The sequence below is a fragment of the Apteryx rowi genome, unplaced genomic scaffold (assembly GCF_003343035.1).
Source record: "Apteryx rowi isolate R43461 unplaced genomic scaffold, aptRow1 scaffold_1057, whole genome shotgun sequence".
NCBI classification, from domain to species: Eukaryota; Metazoa; Chordata; class Aves; order Apterygiformes; family Apterygidae; genus Apteryx; species Apteryx rowi.
Genome location: NW_020447261.1, coordinates 70,125 through 93,508, shown reverse-complemented (window position 1 = coordinate 93,508; position 23,384 = coordinate 70,125). Strand labels below are relative to the sequence as shown.

General features: G+C 35.6%; 1 protein-coding gene across 3 annotated transcripts in view; it reads right to left on the bottom strand.

Moving 5' to 3' along the window:
• CDH9 (cadherin 9) overlaps positions 1-23,384 on the bottom strand; it is a 69,333-nt gene that overhangs the window by 26,481 nt on the left and 19,468 nt on the right. For all 3 annotated transcript variants that reach the window (XM_026069280.1, XM_026069289.1, XM_026069298.1), the window contains exon 2: positions 19,291-19,585. In XM_026069280.1, the coding sequence (XP_025925065.1) occupies positions 19,291-19,585 (295 nt within the window). The remainder of the gene's footprint in view (positions 1-19,290; positions 19,586-23,384) is intronic.

Here is a 23,384-nt window from a genome sequence, read left to right as displayed (position 1 = left end):
AAAGGCTTTCCAGAGCTCAGAGCGATCCTTGAGCAAGTTTTGGCACTGTTTTGAGGAGGGTCATAAAAACTGAATGCACATTAACTTTCTTCTCCTGGCTTGCTGTTTTCCTAAAAAAAAAAAAGTCTTGAAGCCTGTTTTGAGGATAATTTTTTTTTTTTTAAGAAAGGCTTTCCAGAGCTCAGAGCGATCCTTGAGCAATTTCTGTCTTTGTCTCTTTGGAATGTATATCTTTGTTTCCTGAGGCGCAAGTGCCATATAATTATAGTTGTTGTGGAGAGTGCAGAAGAGAAGCTGTAACCCTACAGAAACTTTGGAGGTCACTACCAGATAATTCAAGTGGATCAGATATAGAATGAGATCCCATTACAGTTTGCAAAATATTGGTGTTTTCTTTTGTTTGTCCAATTCTGTAGAGCAGTGAAAATGTGGTGGTGTAGCAGCTGCTGCTTCCTAGTAAATTAACAGTACAATTGGGAAAAATGAATAACAGTAGTACATCCTCAGAAAAAAGTAGTGTCAGCATGCAGTTCACTCTCTTCTCTGCTAGCAGGGTCTGCTGCATCATAAAGAAGGATCCTTGTGGACAATAGGCAATGCTTGTACAGCTTTTGTTTTTGTTTGTTTGTTTTTGTTTTTTGAGGAAAGAAACTTCCCTGCATTCGAGGTCAGGAATTCAACCAGTATAGGCAGTGAAATGAAGCAACGCAGAACTAGCTATGAGGTTACTGRAAATGGGGTAAAAACAGAGCTTGGGTCTTTTTAAGTAAAGTCAGTAATGGGCTGTTCCCTGCCCACCCAAAAAATACCCACAGAAAGTGGATTTCAGTATAATTTTTGGCTAGATTACCTCACCAGGAACCCTTTGCCCATATTTGCCAGGTTGATTTAAATTATGAATCAGACTGCTAGGTTAGAAACTGGAAGCCTCCTGAGATACTTCTACCACTCCCACCATAGTCATGGGGAGGATCACCTGAGTCTGAAACCTTCAAAGTATGGTAGAGAGGCATGTGTGACAAATCCCTTTTGATTTTCACATTGTGTTAAAACTAACACACTGATGAACATGTTTGTCAAGCTTTGAGCTAGGGTCCAACTTCTGTTCCAATTAAAAGCCCTATTTGCTTTTGCACCACAGTTTACAGAGAACCAGATATCTGTTAAAGGTGAGCTGGAACAATGACCCATTTCTCTTGCCCAGCCAGGTTTTGCAATCACCTGCAAAGGTAAGGCCTATGAATAGGAATACTGTTATGAGTCACTAACTTGATGTTAAATAGGAAAAAGAATCCTTGTCACTTCTGTCCTGTAACTTGTCAGAAGAAAGTAGGTAAGGCCAAGAAATATGAAACAAATACGGTCCTCATCTGAGGGCCACACTGTAGAGAGAGTCTTACCATCTCTGTGTCCTCCATGTCAGAACTGGCCGAAAAGATATCCTTATAACTATATCTCCCAAACAGAAAAATTTCTTGGAGTGTCATTCTTCATAGCCATATAAATAAGTTGGCTAGGAAACCGGTGCAACAGGTGCCAGAGAAAAGGTGAGACAGACTGCAATAGCAGTCTAAGGAATAATAAACACATCATTTATCTCCAAAACAAAATGAATGTGAACCCAATCCTAGCCTGCGTGCCTATTCCATCTCAGCGTGGGCACTAACTTTCAGAGTTTTCAAGAGGCATAGTTTATTTCCTTTTTGTTTTGTTTTGTTTGGATGAATTCTTAGTATTTTTTCAGACATCTTCCAGGTTACTTTATGGGTTTTGTCTTTCAAGATTTGTCTGCCTGCAATGACCAAGGAATAGCAGTTTGTTGAATGTGTTGAATTTGCCAAGCTTCATGAGCACTGAAGCTTCAGCACTGATTTTCTGGTTTTGTTTTCATCTTTGCTTAGGTGGTGGTTTGAGTCTGGAAGATTAAGCAATCTGATAACACATCTGTTGGAGGTGGGGTCCTAATATGAGGGTGGAAAAACACAGAAGGAGGATAATTGTGAAGATAATCTGAGAGAAGAAAAATCTAGACTAAATATGTATGAGTAGTGTTGGTGTATGTGAGTGCTCATGTGTGTGTATGCGTATAAGACTGTGGAGTTCAAATAGGAACTCTGTATTAGAGAGAGCATCGCTCCATACCTAGGACCGTGGAACTCAGAACTGAGTCCCACTAACATGGATCGCAGAACTCATGAGGAGTGGGACGTAAAGTTGAAAAAGCATTTCAGATAGGAATGTTTTTCTGAATTATTTTTAAAATTCTTCGGTTCCATGTGCCTTTCAGTCTTTGAAACAGTTCTGGTCTCCGAGCGCTTTACCAAGCTGCATTAGAAAGCTGATGTAAATAGCCCATAGAAAACTGGTCTAGTGCAAAAGAGGTCTTCTGCCAGATGATATAGGCACACATTTTGCTACCTTTTCATGTAAAGTCTTATTCTTCAGCATGCATCCCTTGTTCCTATTTGGTTCCTTCAGTTGATACAAATTAAAGGAGCTCCTGACAGTCAGAGGAATAGATTTTGCTGAAAACTTCTTCTGTAGCTTTTGTTTTGAACAGAAATCTTCGTCTCGGGGGTAGCTCATTAGAACATTATGTTCTTAGCTTGGCGTTTTTCAAGATTCCACCATGATCAGTGGATCCAAAAGTGAAGGCAACACTTTAGATATTGTTCAGAACCAYGGAAATTTTATTTCCAAAGGGAATTCTATAACTTCAAAATCCATCTTGAATTTGTTTTGACATTTTTCAATAAAAATATGATTTCAGATCAATTCAATCATTTAATTTTCAAGAAAAAAATGTTTTGTTCTGACTTTGGCCTTATAATAAAAAGTCTTTTTAAAAGTCACTTGGAAATTAAAAGAAAAAAAATAATTCTGAAAATGTTGAAACAGGATGTTTTTGACGTTACCAGAAAGCTTCATTTCTTTTTTTTCTCAAGTCAACTTCTGTCAAAATTGACAGTTATTGAAAAGTTCTGATTTTTCCATAATTTTTTTGCCCAGCTCTTTTTAAGAGAGAGCTCCACTCAAAGCTGAAAGGCTGTTTCATTTTCAGAAATAGAAGACCAGCTGGAGTAAGTRGAGAGGCAGGAAGGCCTTTGTCTCCCTAAAGGACAAGCTCTTGTGCTTGCTTCCTGTTTTCAAGCACAATGACGATCTGCTGTTCATCAAGTTTATTCATGGCAAGAAGATTTTAGAAGTGTATTACTTTTACAAGCTGAAAAGAATCAGGAGAGCTCTGGAAAACCTCTAGAGGCAAAATTGGGAATTTTCTTCTGTTAGAAGCCTAATGAAGATAAGTGGAGGGATAGTTTTCTTAATTAACCTGGCTCCAGGGATTATTTTCATATGGACATAGTATAGAGATGCCCCTGCTGAAGGCCTGAGTGAAATATTAAGCGAGTTGCAGAAATATTAAGGCATATTAAACTAGTTTTCTTTTTGAGAAAAAGTTTTTTCTCACTAGATAGAAATAGTCTGTGCCTACACAATGAACTGGAGAAACTATGAACTAGGAGCAGTCATATGCAACTACCCAGGCTTAAAGAGTTTAGTAACACATAAAAGTCACCACTAGGATCTCGTTACCACATCAGTTGGACTACATCACATCAGACTACTTTCTATCCAAAGGGCAGGACTAAACAAGGCTGAGATGTAACCTTTATGATCCTTTCAGTTTGACTGGAAGACAAGCCCTACRTAAAAAGCTAGAGGACTAGGGAACTGCAAAGTGAACTTTGCTCTTTTGTACATGACCCCAATTTAGAAGAGAGATTTAGCTAGACTGCTTTTTCTTTGATATAGAAAAGGCTGAAAGGTTGGTAGCATAAAAGGTTTGTAAGAGCAAAGGCAAAGGAAGAAGAAAAGCAGAAAAGGAGCAAGCACCAACAGGTAAACAGATAAATGATCCCAAGCTAAAAGAATAAATGGGCATGACTGAGAAAACCAAATAAAATCAAGTTATAACAAATAAGGAACCTAAGGAACTAGACTCAAAGGAGCAATAACATGACATTGGAAAACCAAGAAGGAACTTAAAATGTAGTTCAGCCATATACATTGAGTAGAAATATATATATTAAAAAAAAAGGAGTAAAAAGATTGCATAAAACAGGAGATCCCGTGTTTCATAAGTTTCATTTTACCATTTAATTATTTTCAATAATCTTCTGTATAGCTGTGATGTAAAACTTCATTTCACTTGAAAATATGCTGTCTCTTTTTTTTTTTGCATATAGTATCGCATAATGGTTGATTGGGTGTCAGCTGATGTGCTAGCCCGTGTAGGTGGGTCACTGTAATCCCTGCTAATGAGACTAAAAATAATTAATCAGAGACTGAAAAAAAGAAGCTGTACTGCCTAGTATAATCCTACCTCCTTTTTCAGAACTACCTCTTCCTCTCTCACTCTATACAGTACTAGTAAAAACAAATGAAACTTATCCTCCCATTCCTCAAATACAAGATGCTATTTTTACCCAGCTTTACTCTGGAAACATTCCTCTGTATTTTATAAATATAGTGGAGAGATAATACCCATCACTTCTTGTGTGTGTTGTGTTTCAATGTTTGTTTGTTTATTTGTTTGAAGTTGCCTTTTATATGAAAAAATGAAGTCACGTTTTAGATTGTGAGGAGAAAATCATTAGCACTTACTTTACTTAGCATGAGCCCTGATAACACATAGAAAGATGCAATGTGACTAGGCTACTCTGTCTTTAATCTGCCTGAAATGCTGTGTGTGGCAGAGGCTTTTGCCGCTGAATACAATGCATACACCATTGTARAAGAAGGTCTGAGACTGAACTGGAAAAGAATGGCTAAAGCCGCTTGCCCTTGCCCTCCTGCTGTTCAATACCTTGATACAATAACTTTAGTCTTCCTTTGGTAGTAATTCTAACTGTGAGGTGCATCAGATGCCTTGCATGAGAATTTGAAAAGCCTTCTGAACACAATAAGAAGTGGAAAATAGTAGAAAGAATAGTAGAAAGAAGTAGTTTGAAATATTGGTGGATGAACAAGTCTGTGTATGTCTATTCTTTAGGAAAGCTTTTTTCCCCCCTCTCACCATAAGGAAAGTCACTTCTGGAACAACAAATCTGGTGCCATCAAATAGCAGTGATAAGATAGAGAAAAAAAGTAGTCAGACTCTTTCAAATGTTAATGTTGACTAGCCATTACTAGCCTGGTGGCTAAAGAGGTACAGTGATCTTTAAGTGATCTGTCATCCATAATAAATGAACTGAAGCTTAGAAGTCTTTTCCATATTGTCCAGCAYGCTGTACATGCTTGCAATTAGAAAACACGCTGCTTTTAGGCAAAGCAAGTATTTGCAGTCTATGTTCAAAAAGAAATGAAAACCAAGAATAAGAAAAAGAATCAAAAAATTATCCTTAAAATTTCTATTCAAAATAATGATAAAACTCACCAGCTGCAGATTTCTGGGCCTGGAGCTGCTGTGCATATGGTAAGGCTGTTCCAGCTTGAATTAATTGCTAATGAAACCAATATATTGAAATAGCAACAAGTAAGGCCACAATATGGCAGATAATTAGCTCGGTTATTTTTTCTCTGACCACATTTATCCTTTTACAGAGTACCTGAAAACAAGCCAGCTTTGCCAACAAGCATCTGCAAACGTGGTGCATAAAGCACAGAAACTCTGCCACAGGAATCCCTGAAGGATTGGTTCCTTTTTAAAGATGAGTCTTGGGGAGCTTGGCACTTTGCCCTACATTTTAATTTCTGGAATTCTCCAAAACAGAGAAACAACTTTCAGCTGTTTTTATGAAAACCTTAAGAAGACCTTTTTCTCTCTCAATCCTGCTAAATAGTAAGTAGATCCTAAGCAGTAGTTCTTCTAAAGGCTGCACTATGGCTATCTATTGATTAAAAAGCTTATTTCATAACCAGTAATTCCAATAGAGTTTTCAGCTGTATTTATAAGATATAGAAGATGGAAGTAATCACAGGTTTGTTATTTCTTCACTGCTCTCAAGGCTTATTTTTCATTTAGCTCAGCTTTAAGAATGCCATTTATTTAGTTATCTTTTCATGGTGGTTTTGCCCCACCCTTAAAGCTCTCAGCTTGTCCTCCTCCATCCCCTTTTTTGGCCCCAAAAATTTCCTGCGGGCCTCTGGACAGTCTTTAAAGCTTTCACATAAAAGGAAAAAAAAACCCACCAAGCTTAAAAGGTTTCAATAAATGTTGTTTTTTAGGACTAAAYTTGGAGTTTCTGAGGTACATGGCTGTACACTTCAGAGGACAGCATTCTCTGTTTCACAGCACAGAGAGGTTTATGTTTTGTGGGGGGATGACACTATTTAGCTTTCCTTGCCTAACTTTCATTTACTGTCTTAGTTTGAGCTTGGCTTTTGTATCTCTTTATAAGATTTTGGAGAGTCTCTTTGTTATGGATTTCTACCTGCRACTGGGACTGGAACCTCACTGTCATTTGCATCTTCAAAATTCTTTTGTAATACAAGTAAACAGCAATCGTAACAGTCCCTAGCTTTTCTGCAAACATGAAGTTGTGATCAGATATTATGGCCACGAGAATGTAGTGCATTATTATTAAGACAGCAGACTGGACTCACATTTGTTTGAATTGGGGGTGTTTTTGTCATCTGTGGGAACTCTTGTTTGGGTGGTGATAAAGTCTGTCTCTTTTAACATTAATATAACTGCAGAAAGTAGTCATTTTCTATGAAAATGCAGTAAAGTAAAATATTATTGGTAAACTCAAATTTACATTAATGTGTGATTCATGAAAGCCTCTTACTTCTGTCATGGTTAGATACTGTGGATGTCGTCTGTGGAAACGATAACAAAGCCGTAATTTGAAAGAGAAATGGAGTCTAAAGCAGAGACAATGAAACAAATTCCAGGATTATCTTAGTCATGGGCTTTTTTGAAATTGCGCTGCTTAGAGTACTATTTTTAGACAACAGCAAAGCAATTATAGAATTCCCATATGTATATAAGTATAAATGTAAGTGTATATATAGACATATATTTAGACAAAAGCCCTAGAACTTTAAGTAGGGATGCTCTAGAAACTTTCCTTTTTTTTTTTTCCTAAACATTTCATTCATCTTCAAAAGTGTTCAAATGTCGCGAGTACAATCTGCCAAATAGTTCACATGCACAGTCTTCTGCTAAATATTGCTGAGTTGACAGTAGGCTAGCAAATTGATCTGTATATCGATTGCAGGAGTATAGTGTTTTGGTCATAGTGAATGATGCCCATCATGAGGACAGTCTCATTTGGATAATCTCATATCTCATAGATTTCAAAACTTCTAGCTGGAAATTATTACATTTATTGATTCAAAATCACTAACGGAGGTAATATTCTTAGACATGCCTGAGTCCATTTCCAAAATTGATTTAGATACTGGGATGTCTAGGTCTCAGTGAAAATTAATTGGATGTATGGTCCTAAACAGTTTTTCAGCTTCCTCAAGTGGACACAGGTTCCTGATAGCCAAGGTATCTTTTAAAATATTACCCATGAATTCATTAAGTCCTAGTCTTCCAGTCCATGAAATACAAGACTTTTTCCTGTTCTCTTTCTTCCAGTCTCAGTGCACTAAAGAGGTGGTTATTATTTAGGTGTTTGCACAACTGTCACATATTTTGACTTTATGAGGAAATAAACCTTTCAATTTTTTGTTTATGCCTCCTATATACTGTGTACATAGTCCTATTTATCACAGTCTATTTATCATTTGCCTTGGGGCAGAGTGAAGTAACTGTTATTGAGTTGACTTTCTGACAGGAAGTTTTGATGAAAATTTGTGGCTTATTGACAACAACACTGTTTTATGCAGGTTATTCACACACATCTGTACATGATTCAATGGACAGCAAGTTAGGTATTTTAAAAAAGTTGCCAAATAGATGTGAGCAATATTATATTAAATGTGAAGACATGAACAACTGTTTCATAAGGAGTAAAAGTGGTATTGCAGAGAGCTTAGTCACGCTTGATCTTAATTTCACAGTATCACATATATATATGAGGTTTCTGGGAAAAGCCATTCTGGAAAGTCTTCTGAGGCACCTTATTAGGTAGCAGATAATAAAGTAAATGTGAGCTTCAGACTTGCTGCCTTTGTGAAAAACTTAGAGACACATATTTTGCTAGATATAAAGAAAAATGTGGTGATTGTGGTGAGAAATGGTATAAGTCTGTTGCTCCAAGCACTTAATAAATGATGAACATCAGTGGGAATAATATAGAGCTGTTTTCAAATAAGCAGAGGTTAGACATGATAGTCTATGATAAGCCTTTTCTTATTTTCATTTTCTTGACTCTGTGAAAGCAGTGTATGGCACAGGAAATTTCCAAAGTGACTATATGATTAACAAGGAGGAAAAAATATGATGTAATATGGAATTCAAGCTGAATCATCACTAATTGAATGAAGAAACACACTTATGCAGTAACTGCCATTTCTGTAGTATATCTTCTATGTTGCCAGAAACTTATTATAAATTTTCATGCCTATTTTCATGATTTAATTGAAATAAATTCCATATTTGATTTCTGTAATATTTATAAGCACATATATATATGTATATATGCATGTATGACCACTATTTTAATTGAAAAAGCAACTGATTCAACAGTATTGCATCCATTACAGGCAGACACTCGAATTCCTTCCATTTCTTTAAGGAGCCATTTTCTGGCCTCTTTTAGGGAGAATAGCAGAGTTCTGGGGGAATAATGTTGCTTTCTTGAGCTTGCTGCTTTAGATGGTGTTACACTGCAGCAAAACTGTCCCAGATCATTCTGATTCACATGAGATAAAGTCTTCATTTCTCAGTAGCTCTACTAAAATTGAAGGCTGGTGTGGAGGGGGATAGCTCATTAAATGAGGTACCCAAGATTAATAAGGATGTTGGAACCTGGGCCTTTGTTTCCTGCCTGAGATTAATGTGTTTGATAAGTCCGTTATCTCTTTGGAACACTGAAAATTATGTTCAAAGCATCTTTGTGTACACTGTGCTGTGTGCAACACTTATTTACTTTAATTTTAATTGCATTAGAATAACTTGTATATTATCTTACACCAAAATACAATTTATTGTGTCTTATTTACACATTTTGGAAATACTTAGTAATTGTTGAGAAATCTGATGAAGAAAATTGCCCTTGTGTTCCACTTACAAAATAGACGCTGTCATATGTTAGCATGATTTTAAAGAATAAGCCTGACATTTTACACTCAGCTGCATAACGTTAGCAACTGGAATGTATATTCAGGCACTCAAATAAGTACCTTTGTTTTTAAAAAATACTGAACAGCTTCTGTCTTCAGAAGGAGATTACACTAAAAGCATTCCAAAGGTTTGCYGTAGTGCTTTGATTTCACAGAATAAAAGAATGAAATAATAGTTCTCAATATAATTTATAAATTTCTTTTAACATTATTAACTAATTCTCAAACAGATTTAATATAGAGCTAGTTAATTTCACTTCATGACTGAGATCTGTGCATCCAGTCTTCCCAGCCAAATACAGATCCAACATTTGAGAAATCCTATTCTCAAAAATAATTTAAATGAAGAAAAGGTGTTTCTTTCAGACACCTGAGACCACATAGGTAAGTTAATTATATGGTGTGAGGCAACAGGAGAGAACCCTGTTCACTAGCAAGGTAGAAATGGAGAAATTAATGTAATGGCTTTAAGAGCAAGATCTGCCCTTAGCCAACACATTACCTCCTCCCTACTATTAACTTGCTTAGTTTAATCTTTTTGTGGTGCTTTAGTTTTAATATGGGATATAATACACCTATGCCTCCATTTGCCATATTTCTTCTGATAGAGAAAGATATGTTCCTAACATTATAAATGTTAATTAGTCCCAGGTATTCCAGTCCTTATCATGAGCAGTTCAATTCCTGCAGGCTCCTATATGGTCACATAAGTATGAGAAAGGGCTCACTGTACCCTTTTCGTTGTAGCATATCTTCAAGAAGCAAAATTATTTGGTGGCTGTATTAGCAACAGATCACCAAGGAATAAATTAGATGCCTGGAAGATGTTATCATGCGTAGGAACTCAGTATTTACTGTTGCTCCGAAAACAAGTTGCACATGGCTGTGAACTGTAACAGGTTTATATCAGAGGGAAATATTGGCTGAAGCAACACAGCTGTCCCTTAATATTTTTAGAAAGGCATTGAGATTTTCACTTTCTAGATGTGAAGCCATCAAAGCTACAGTGAAGGGGCCTTGGTTTAAGATCCCAGCTGAAGGGCAGCATCTCTAGCAATGCAGAATGTCTCCCACTATACTGCACCACAGTGTGAGCAAAAAGTGCTGATGTGAAGAATCCAACCCCATTATGTTTTTGTCCAGAGATTAGAGTGTTATAGTTGAAAAACTGCTGAAATAAAAAGGAAGGGAAATGGATACATCAAACAATTTTTAGTGTAAGTACAATACAGGCACTTTTAACACTAATTTCAAGCTCTAATCTAGAGAGCTCCAGACCCACTTTCTTTTTTATGTGCACAGATAATGGGAAATCAAATGGATGCAATAAAATAGCCATGCAAACAGTATTGCACTGAATCATTTGAGAGAGATGTAAGGGGAAGCCACATTTAACATAGCTCAGGCTTGAAAATCCCACTGAGCGAGAAGGCACCATTGCACCAAGGGCACTACGATATCTGTGAGYGCAGGGGCTAAGTGCATCTCGCCATATCCACAGAGTAGCGTTGTGCTAGTCGTCCACTGAGAGGTGGGGAATCGCGACACACAGCAATTAAGCAAGTTCATGGTGACCTTGAACTGATATCTCCGAAGTTTAGGCCAGCCAGTTTACAAACCTTCATGCTCTACGTACTGCTTTACCACCCCTGTGTCCTGCTTACTGGTCTCTGCGTTTGAGCTACTGTGGTCTTATCTCCCTCCAAGGAATAGCTGAGCCCCGCATGCCGTGAAGGGTGAGCAGGTGGGTGTCTGTGGGAGCTCAGCGAGCTTTCAACAGAGCCCGCTGGCAGCGACTCGGCTGCCTCAGGACAGAAATGTAAGAAATATTTACATTTTACTCCCTGTGTTTGCAGTGAGCACTAGCCAGCCTTGCTTGCTGACTGCAGTTCTGCCCAAGCTGCATTTTTTCTAGAACCAGGAGCGAGCGATAACTTGCCGTGGGTCAATAGATGATTCTGGTTTCCCCGTCGTGCTGCCTCAGACTTGTGTTTTCATTATAAGCCAAGAAAGAGTCACACTCCCAAAAAAGGAGGGAAAAAGAAAAAGAAAAAATTTGAGTAATCCTGTTTAGAAGATCTAAGGATTTTCTTGCTGAAAAAAATGAATACATCAAACTATTTTTAGCTATGTCTAACTATCACTGAATGAAACAATCTCTCCTGCCCTTTCCTGCTCTGTTCTGCACGCTCCCGTCGCTTTCCTACCGCCAGCTCCAGTGCTTATCTAACCTCCTCTCATCTGATCCAAGGAACAGAGCAGGCAGAAAAAGAATATTATAATCAAATAACTTATTTTTCTGCTAATCTAGTTCCCTAAACTGACTTATTGTGGGATTAGACAGGCAGCAGGTAAGGCATAAGATCACACAGCTAGGAACGGTGAGATAATAAAAGCACAGCTGCTCCTTTTGGTCGTAGATTAAGGATCTGCTTATCTGCAGTGTTAAAGTATTTGTAACTCTTAAGTCTGTGAATTATCTGAATTCCTCGGAAACACTGATTTGAATCTTATTAGCACTGATTTTTGTCCTTTGTTTTTCTGAATGTGCCGTGGCTCTCAGTTCTTTCAAGTGTGACATTAATACACTGTGTAAACTTTAAAGGTATAGTAGTTTGATGGCTGATTTTTCAAAAAATTTTTTCAAGAAAAATTTTTTTTCAAGAAATTTTTCAAATTTGTTGTCACAATTTCTTTATTAAAGTTTCATCCTTACATTCATATATGTATATTCATATATATTAGTTTTGAAGTGATTGCTTATAATAGTTTTTTAAGAGATTTTTAATCAATTTCTTCTTCAGCAATGATTTTTAATCACTAATGAATAAAATGATTCATGTAAAGACAAAATTAATAAATCTCTGAAGGAGAAAGGATAATATAGAAGTTCGAAGTATACTTTTAATTTTATATATTATGTTAGGATGTTGAGTAGAAGTGTGCAATGATAATCTTCTCAAAATGAAACTGTTAATATACAAGCATTAAGTATGTTTCTTGATTTGATCCGAAACAGAAGCTGTTGCTTTTCATTTGAGTCAGGTGGTTTTTTTTGTTGCTTTTTTTGATCAGATAATTATTTGGGAATGTTGTAAACTCAYAGGATTTCTTTTGAGGATAGTTTCATTCTGGTTCCTTAAGAGCCAAAAATTCTACATTATATATAATTTTGTGTATCTAGTTACACTCTATAGATAGATATACCTGAAGAAAAAAACAATAGTTGTGAAGGGATATTTAAATGCTACAGAATTTGTGTACATTAATCCTAAGATAAATCCATTCACTTTTGTCATGTCCAGCTTTAAGTCAATGGAGCTATACAAATTCAAAGTAATCTGTTTATAATATCAGAGCTCTAGCAAGTAAGTTTCTTACAGAAATGACCTCCTTTTTGCCAGCAAAATGCTATCCATATTATATACAACACTATACAAATGACAGATTAATTTAAGGAAAAGAAAAAATCATGACCTAAATAAGATTCCTTTGGAGTTTCAGTGATTCTTTTTTTAAAACCGTAAATGCACAGTCTGAAAATGAAGCATGCCCCTCATGCTTTTCTGAAAATATTCTTCCTCATGCCAACTATAAAATATTTATAGAGAATCCTATGTACTTTTCTAGAAAAAATGTAGTGTAAGGCTATTGTAAAAAAGATCTATGCAAATATTTAACAAAATGCATGCCCCAAACAAACAAAAAACAAAAAAAACCCCAAGTTTCTTGGAACACTAAATCTATATTTTGTTAAGTGTTCTAAAAAAAAAAAAGAATTGTTCATCCTTTTCACTCTGATGGTTTCTTTAAAAGAAGTTTTGTGAGGCATTGAACTCTTATTTTATATTGTCATTTTCATTTTGTTGAAAGAAAGGGAAATTTCTTCCTTATAAAGACTTGTTTAGCAAATAATAAAGAAACTAAATTTAAAAAGGTTAAAATAATGCATATAGGGAAGAGAACCCTGCTCTGGCAGATTTTGACAATTATAAGGATCTTGAAATTCTTTAGTTACAGTGGTAAATGCAAGCCGAAAGAAATACAGGAAGTATTGTAGGCACAGCATTTCTGCTACTGTGCTTGGTTTGACTGAAATCTAAAAGGCATTCTAATGCCATATTCTAACTGCAGAAYGTAAAATATCAACATGTGGAAAAATATTTATTTGAAATACGTCTTTCTCTTCAAGCTAATGCAATGATTTATTTTTGAATAGAGTGTGTGTTAACAATTACCATTCCAAAATTTTACAGGTCAGCAAAGAAGTTTCTGCAGGCTTGTGACAAAGCTAAGCGAGTCAGCCATAGCCTTTGTTTATAAGTGTCTGAAACCAGAGAAAATATGCAGTGGAGAAAACATAATTATTTCCTGCTGAATTATGAAAGACCAGAGCTGCCTCCGTTTACTCTTTTACATACATCTGTAGATTAATGCTTACTGACATAAGCGAATTCAGAAATAGAAAATGTGATKGTTACTGTATTTGGTTGTTTCTTTTTTTTCCCCCTGTAAGGCCCACTTGTTCTTGTAAGAGCTTCTCATATGAAATAACAAACTGTTCTTGAGGGGTGCATAATCATGATTATATAGCACTGAAAAAAGTGATGTAACTATGCTAAAGCAAATATCAGAACGCAGTCTTATTGAAAGTCAGTCGTAGTTGTGATTTCTAATGATTCTGAAGAGAGACTGTAGGAGTAGTAAACAATGATAAGGTAGCTGCTAATATAATCATGGCCTTTGTGTAACTGATGTTGCAATATATATCACTGTATTACCAGACAGTAGCATGGTAACAAAGATGGGAGTAGTAATGTGTCTTTTCCTGTATGTTTTACTGCAATTTCATCTTTCTTTTTCTCTTTCTCTTTCTGAGTATACATTATACATATACATATATATGTATATACATATGTGCATGTGTGCATTTATATATATATATATAAAAATATGTATTATTTASAGTAGCTGTTAAATACAAGGCATGTGTAGGCATGCTGTAATCTTCTATGTTTACTTTAAAACAGCCATATTTATATTTCATATATAATACCTCTCTATCTATCTGTCCTGCTGAGGGGAAATTTTTTTATGCTGGCTGCATTTGCAGTGAAAAAAACTTAATGGGAAAGTTAGTAATTTTAAATTTATCCATTTAAAATATGGCCCTCTATATTTATACATTACACAAATCTTATCATGTAGAAATTCTGCAGCAGGAGCTGCCTTTGGTTAGATCTATAAAATCCAGAGCAGCTCAGTGGAGTTAAGTAGGAAGAAATGAATGCCAAGTTAAATTAAGCATTATCCTTTCTCTTAAAAGGATCAATTTAAAGATTAAAAATGTGTTATGAAATACTTATCAGCTCCAAGCTAAAGGTGCTTAATGAGAACATTGATAAACATTATCCACTAAAATTAGCAGGACAGGTAAGAGAGGATGTAATAATATTGACCCAGGAGTCAGAAGGAATTGAACTCCACAGGGCATCTTATTGCTAACTTCCCTCTTTAAAAATGTCTTAATAACTTTTTTTTTTTAAATATATRTCCTGAAAAAAGTCATTTTCACAGTGAGGGTTTCTTTTTTTTAGTAAGCATCTTTCATTGGGAAGAAATAAAGAGATCATAGCTTATTCTGGTGTAACATGCCTTTGACCCTTTATAGACTGTCCCTGAAGAAAGCCTCAAAATTGAAATGAGTTTATTTTCAGCATGGTTAGGGCTGTTCTATACCTTCTGCTTGAAGAAGAAATTGAAGATTATTCCCAAGATTCATAACTTGATTTACCATCTCTGAACTTTCCTCCCAAAGTATTTCTAAAACATAACCGTATGAGAATATGTTATGCTTGATGTCTACCTGCCCTTCATTGTGGCCAAGATTTCATCTTATGGTTTTGGCATTCCATAAATTAAAAATGTTGAGCACCTTCTCCTTTGCTTTCTGTATTTTGTTTTGATTAGCCTTTATGGGACTGTCTCGCGTATTTTTCTCATTTTTGGAACTATATTATAGAACTCTTCAGATTTTATTGAGACAATTTACATATTTCTGAAATAAATCTCAGCAGTCTGTAATTCTTTCAGTCAGCTCTAGCACTCTTTAAAAATATAGTTACAGCAGTTATCCTCCAGTCCTTCAGTATAGTAGCTGATTTTAATGAGAAATTCCACGTTATTGAGTTTTAGAATCTCTTAAACTAACTTTCTCGTTTAGTTTTTTAAGTTAATATGACTGTGAGCATTTTGCATGATCATTTCCATAAAATTTATCTGAAATAATACTGCAGTCAACTCAGTTCAGTGCTTTTGATTACTTCTAGAACTAACTTCACTATGCAGCAATTTAGGTATACCCATAATGCTACTGGAGGTATGACTGGATCACATTTAGGCATAGCCAAGCTAATTTATGCATAGCTTGGTGTTTGCAATATAAACGCAACAGCATGGGATTAGTACAAACTAATGCACAAATAAGCATTCATGCTTGAATTGTGCTTGAATTGTGCTCAAAATCCATGTTACATTTTCACTGTTCTTGCTACCAAAACAGTTAAACATGAGCAAGGTTTGCCTATTGATATTGAAAATCACACATTTTGTCAGAGGTGTTGACTTATCTTTCTCCCCTTTGTGCTTTAGATCTAGTTATTCCAAGAAACAGGCAGTAACACAGGCAGAAATATGTAGCACGAGTTGGTATTTGAATAGCAGATAACACAAGTTGCTGGAAACATTGCTAGAGATGATTCCTCTTCAATTTCTCAATCTTAATATCATTTTCCTAAGCTTTCATAAATATCTCCTTTCATATTTGTTAAATTTGAAAAATATATATATATATGTATAAGAATAAATCTTTATATTTTTAGGCACAAAAGTGGCAGGAAGACTTAAAGGATGGGAAGAAACCTGTTTCTTTTTGGCCTGCTCATCATGAGCATACCTGTTTGTTAAAATATGTATAGTGTACTTGTATAGTTCTTTCCAGGCAGGATGTTATTTGGTTAGACAAGAAAGAATCTATGTATGCACAATGATATCATATAACCTTCATGATCTTAAGTGTTTATAGCAGGTAATGCAGGACTACACTGGCTTTTTCTTTCTGTGTAGTCTTAGTAAAGATGATCACCTTTTGTCTTTTAAGAGGCACTTAATTCTTTATTCTGAAGTCTTTCTCTTTTCTGCARTGCACTTCTGTGATCTCTATTTTTCGTTGTTGCTGCTGTTGTTTTTTGCAGTGTATTTTCTGTCTTTTTTCTTTCAGATACACTTATCTTTACAAAAGCAATAACCCTAACAGACACTGCTCTAACTCAGTAAGTCCTCAGGACAGTTTGTTCTTCCTTTATCACTTATTTTACATAACCCTCCAACCTCAAATTCCACTGAAAGTTCTACAGTTTGGGATCATTTAAATGTCTTCCAAGACATAGCCTTCAACATAAGCTTGTTTCCGTATCCAAATATAGCTTTTGGACTTCCATTTGACACCTGTCTAATTCACCAATAGCAACATATGCCAAAACCACTGAAGAGATTGGGTGAGGTGTAATGAGCCTCGGCCTTGCATAAGGCTGATAGTACTGTAAATTTGTGACGCTCTGCAATAATTACTACTTCAAGAAAAAATGACGTGGGCTGCATATCCAGACAAAACAAAAGCATGTATTTATTCATTGACTCATACATATTGAATGAAAAAGAATTACTACTACTTGAATACCATTTCCATAATACATTTGAGATTCTGTAGTGGATATCCTAGCCATCGTGGAAAGTGTGTACCAGGAGCTATTTACACAGCTCATTGCCATGCTGCATTGGTTTTGAGTTTAGTTTTTTTCAATCTCTTTTTTCTTCTTTTCCCTTCATTTTTTTGTATGCACTGCCTAGTGCATATTTTTTGGCCTATGTTCATCCATCTTCCTTTGTCTCGATATTTCATACATCATCTTCATGCTGTGTTTTGTGTGTTCTATTGTGTGTTTTATGAGAAGGTCTGGATGCGCACCACATGCTCACCTGTAAGTTGCATTCCACTTAGGGGATGAATCTCACCCTTTTACTCCCAAGTCATTTTTCCCAGTCATGACATCTGCTTTCTCTTCTGGAGGAATGGGAAAAGGAGCCTCCAAGGATGAAAATCTTACTGTAGTTCTCATCTATGTATGTGTCTTAACTACAAAGCAAGTAGTCAAGATATTTTGGATTTTGCCTGATTAAATGGATGCCCCAAGCCCTGACTGTTGAATTAGCATTCTTATGACTGACTTCAGAATTTAGAAAATTTCTGTTCCTTGAATACACTGMGCTGCATTTGGGGCCTTATTCTCTGATACCTTGAGAAATTACAAAATTACTTGTATCCATTCAAATTTGAATGATAAAAATTGCTGTTCTGGTGTAGTGTTTATACCCCTAAATATAAATGCTGACAAAAAAAGAGTAATCAGATCCCATTTTTGCCTTTACACTGGAAGCTAAAGGCTTTTTACTGTTTAAATACTTTAATGCTATCTGCACAAGAAAGTTCCCCTTTACTGGGTCTTTTATGGACACTTTTTCAGCTTAAAGTAAATTCAGTGTACATAATGGTATTTATATTATCATCATCCTCATCAAATATAGACTTTTCATAGACTTAAAATTTCAAAGACAGTGCCAAGGCACTGGGTCTGATACTACTCTCTTTTATTCGTGGTTCTCCATTGACTCTAATGAGGTTGGACTAAATGATAAGGTCAAAGTTGGACGGCATGCTTTTTCATCTTATCTATTCCTATATAGTTCCTTCCTTACAAATGTATTTCAAATTAAGTAACAGGTGCACTACCAACATTTTTCTTCACAGATTATCAGCAAAGTAAACTCTGAATTGGGAGGGATTTCTCTATTTTCCATGTATCTTTAGGTGAACCAGTCTTGTACTCTTTACATCACATATAGTAGTGTAGGAATTACCTTTTCATGATTATAAAATAGAGCTGATCTGACTCTTATCCACTACTGCTCTCAGTGACAATGATTAGTTTCTGGAAATTATCTTGCAATGATACATATTGGTCACGAATGTTGACTGGTATTTTGTCTCTCTCATTAATGCCATCACCTGGAGCTGATTTTGCAAACCATTAAAATAATTCATGATAAGTAAATAACTGTTGACTTTATCTGTCAGTTGTTGCCCATAGCCTATGTAATTTATGCTTACTCATCTTATCAGAGAAACTATTTCTACTCTAAAAAAGTAAAGCACTTAGGTAATCACGATAGCTTCTGATGAATGCATGCTAGTGAGCATTCTCTACCACTTTACATTATTTGAACAAAATCCAGAGAATGATTTTCTTTTGAGGCTATATTTCTTACTCAACTTCTAATGAAATTCCACRTTTTTACTTTGCACTCCAGCAGCTGTGAATAGCTGTAACCTTTTTATCCATTAAAAAATATTATTAAAAAAAAGTCATTTCATTAGGGGAGGGGTACACATGTTTGCATCTTTTAAAAAAAGGGAAGAAGAAAGAAGAGAGACTATATTACCCCCCCACACACTGATTTTAAGATCAAAGAGAGAAAAAAAGTTCGTAGGTGTTTAGGGACATATTTTGCATCATTTTGATACATGAATTGATTTACTTACATGTTTAAAGTTGTTTGTGCATGAAGGTACAGAAAGGTTCAGTGAATTAGACTCTTTACAAACACATTTTATGTAAGCGGTATTCTCAGCTGTGGCAAAACTATGTAGTAACTGATAAAACAGCCTTATATGCTACTTTACGTGTYGACTGCAGTGGGCTTAAAATAGTAAAGAGTAACTTATACTGTGGAAAAAGGATTAAAAAGTGGATGAAGATGAAACAAATAAATAAAAGCAGGAACCAATCATTTATGATACATTGCTGGCAACAAAAATTGTTCCATGGATATTCACAGAAACTTGTTTTAAATGCCTCAGATAACAAATTACTTACATGTTCCAAATCCACCCAAACCTGTTTGCATTTTACTTAAGGATAAGTTTTTACCTACCAACTCCAGACATCTCCGGAATGCTGGCGGTGTACATGTCCTTGGTGAACTTTGGTTCATTGTCATTAATATCGTGGATTTTAATGATAAATTCAGATTCTGGCTCCACTTGTCTTCCAGTCTTTCTGTCTATAGCCTTGGCACGTAGCACATACAGGGACTTTTCTTCTCTGTCCAATTTCTTTGCAGCATGAATATCTCCTGTATTTTCATCTATAATGAACAGACTGCCAGCCCCATCTCCTGTTAATATGTATTTTAAATTTCCATCTCCTTTATCTTGGTCAGTGTGTAGCTTCAGGGAGGTAGAAAAGAAGAATTCTATAAATATATGTATCGTTATTACAGACCAAATCATTCAGAACATATGAATAAGTCTGTACAATCTTGACAGTAATTGGGGTCAGCAGTGGTTATCTTCTGTTTCACTGTTGGAAAAATTACAAATTTGAGACTCAGTCATACACAAAAATATATCTCTAAACAAATTTGTAGGGACACAAGGGGATGTAGAAGATAATGGAGAAATATTTAAAATGACCAGCTGATAATAAAAAAAAGATATTTCTTTCAGTAGTCTGTCCAGAAACCAACAGAAGTCTCCCTACTGAAGATAGCAGGGGTGTAAAATTCTCAAATTTCTCTCTGTAAAATAAAGCTTGTCTTCCTGTGTTCTGGTTGCCTTGTAAGAGCAATGAAGAAAAGGATTTTAAAGATCAGAGCTTTTTGAATGTCCCCAAATCATCTGTAAAAGTTCTGATTTGAGAAACTATATATATATATATATATATATATATATATATATATTTTTTTTTAAGGACCATCTTACCTCAGTTAATTACTTCCTTCCTTCTAGTCCTCTCCACGCAGGAGAAATAATTTTCAAGAACACTAGGAGGTAAATTTTCAAAGCATTGAGTGGAGCATAGCAGTTCTTTTCCTACTATCTCTCTTCACAAGAGTTCCAGACTATATCCCTGTGAACTTACAGGCACTGATTAGTTAGCTATATGTTACCATTATGAAAAAGTGCCTTAAAACAACAGCCAAAGCAAGTCAAAAAAGCTGACCCAGGCACTAGAACTTCCTCCATAATGTTCTTTTCTTGAATTCTGTCCTCATAATTTCATTTAAAGAGACATACAATTCCTTTTCATGAGCATCTTCGATATATTTTCCTCATATATATATTTACAGTCACATATGGCCACAGCTTGATGACCTGAGTGTTTTTCAAATATGGGCAGAAAGAATTGTATCCTTTTTTTTATTTTGTCCAAAGGCATCAGTATCATAACCTATTATCCACCTTTAAAAAAACCATATTTTTTTCAGTATCAGTAAAGGTATTACTCTAGAGCCAGAAAACATATTTTATTTTTTTCTCCATTTTTATACTGCAGCCTAACACTATTCACCATACCGAGCTGATTCTTATTGTGGTCTTCTATAGGTAAGGCAGGATGAGATGTCTTTTTTGACAGTTATAGGGCTTAATGTATTCAGCATCTCTGTAATAAATAGCTACAAAAATTTTTGAGAATTACATACAATGGGGTGAAAGAATTATATGCAATGAGCATACAGCCCTCCATAAAGGTCCCTGTTAACTTGGCAACTCTACAGATAATATATAGAAAATAAATATAAACAGTGTATGAGTATCTTCAGACACTGATTGTGGAACATTAAGTACTCAATACAAAAAGATTATTAAAATAATTCATGATAAATATTCTTATATTCAGGAAAAAAATAAAAGAGTAGATTTATTTTCATATCAAGTACAAAATATAATGTATTTCTTTCAGTCAGCTGATTGTGTCTCTTGCCCTGCAGGACAATTTCCTGTCCCTAAGAAATACTGCACATTCATCCTTGTTGAGATGTTCTCACCTTGTGGCATAAATATCACTTTTGCCATTCTTCTTGAGGTAGAAGCTTTTTTTAACTACGCCAAATTGAGAATCAGATCTCTGGATTGATGTCCAGCACTGAACCTCCTTTTCTCCTAAGGACAGGCCAGCTTCTCTTCGAGTTGCTGAAATGACCAAGTGCGGTGTCCCATCACGCTACATACCTGAGCATCCTCAGCCTCTCAGGGAGGTGCTAGGGCAAGAAGCGGGACTGAGAGCTGCTTCAGGGACCCCAGGAATGACGAGAGAGTAAATCATCCGATGTGATAGTCGGACGGGCTAGGAGGCGGGCGGGAGCGGAGGTGAGACAGGGGAAGCATTAGCGAGGTCGGGGCCTCTGTGAAGCTAACTTCCATTCTGATTATGGGAGGCACTTCTTAATTCCCACACAGTTATAAGGAGATACTTCTTAATTCCCGCAAAACATGCTCTTCAATGACTTATCAGTAATTTGCTAAATTGTTTCTGTAATGCTAACATTAGTTAGACAAGTAAGTTCTGAAAACCTGAGTGGTTGCACATTCTGTTTTCATGTATTTAAAAAGTTATATCCCTTGTTTTTTTGAAAGTAATTTCTGACAGTCTCCCCAGGGTATTTTTTTTTTCCCTGCACGTGTACACTGCAACATACATTGTTATTGAAAGAAATTCATATACCTTACTTATTGTTAGACAGATTAAACTAACCCCTGGCCCACAGGTATTGTCTCCATAGCAGTCTGCCTGGCAGATTGCGGAGCAAGAGACTTAACTGTCAGGAGCCTTAGTCTTGAACTGTCAGGAATGCTGCACAGTGAAAGAATGTAATCTGGCCAGACACACCAAAAGTTTCCCACTTTAGAAATAAACCAAAATTGCTGAAACAAAATATGGCATAGTTCTGAACTGAAAAATTAAAGGGGTCAGGGTGTAGAATGAGATTTTTCTGTTGTTTTTCCTGATTTGGAATGGAAAACAAAATTCTACATTTAAATAAGACTATATTGTATGTGTGGAATTTTATCAGAAAAATAAATAATATGTATTTTACTGGAAATTATATCTGAAAAATTATTTTAATATAATTTTATTTGAAAGTGTGATAATAATGTAGTTTATATTTGCATGTCTGTTAAGTACTTTTTCCAGCCAGCTCTGCTAACGAAAGCATCTTTCAGGGAATACAAAATGAGCTTAAAGCCAACATTTTACTTATACTTTAAATTCTGCTATTTGAAAATTTTTATTCTTACAAATACTTTCTTGACTTGGAGAATGAGGCTTCTGCTGAAAAGGGATCAGAGATAATGGAAGAAGACAGATGCAGTTGGGTRGCAAAGATCCAGGTCATGAACGTAAATAGTGTTAGTGTAAATAGTGCTCATATGAACAAGTCCTGGGTCAACAACCCCTTGCAATGGGGCAATAATGAGCAAGTACCGGGAGCAGTGATCTCTCCTGTGCTAACAAATGGCTCTGGAAACACATATCTGTCCATAGCCTTTTCCTTATCCTGCTGGTCAACTGTGTATCGATCCCTGAAGAACAGGTTCATTTCTTTGATCTGTCTGTTAAAACTATCTGCCAAGAGGTCAGGTATCTCAAACTGTGATGTATATATTGAGCCTCCTGCTTAGCTCATGTTTCTACCAAATGATGAACAGAATTTTCAAACATGGCAAATTTCCATATCCGATTGCTGATTTCAAGGTCCCTTGCAGTATAGTTGTAAACTATCAGTCATTCTACATGTAGCGATTTCTAATTTCTTCTAAATGTTTTGTTTTGCTTTGCTTTGTTTTTCACTATGCAGTTAAGGAGTCTTCATCAGTCTGTGATATAAACTTTAAACATGATAGTTTGCACCAAAAATTGAGATATTTTCATTTTTTAAAAAAGGAAGGCATTATCCAGTGTCTATAGAAATAAAATGCTAACTGTGTAAAACAGATTGCACCATTCTTTCATGATATTAGAGTTCTGTAAGTACAAAATATGCTTTTAATTTCTGAGTCAGAGTAGTTGCACATAACATTGTAATTTAATTTTGACCAATCTATATTGCGTTTCTTTATGACTGGTAATCTTCTGTAAAGGGTTTAAATATTTTGAATACATAACATAAAATATGTTTTCAATATTTCAAGTTTTAATTGCTCTACAGAAAGCCTATGGAAAATCACATGTAAATATGCTGTG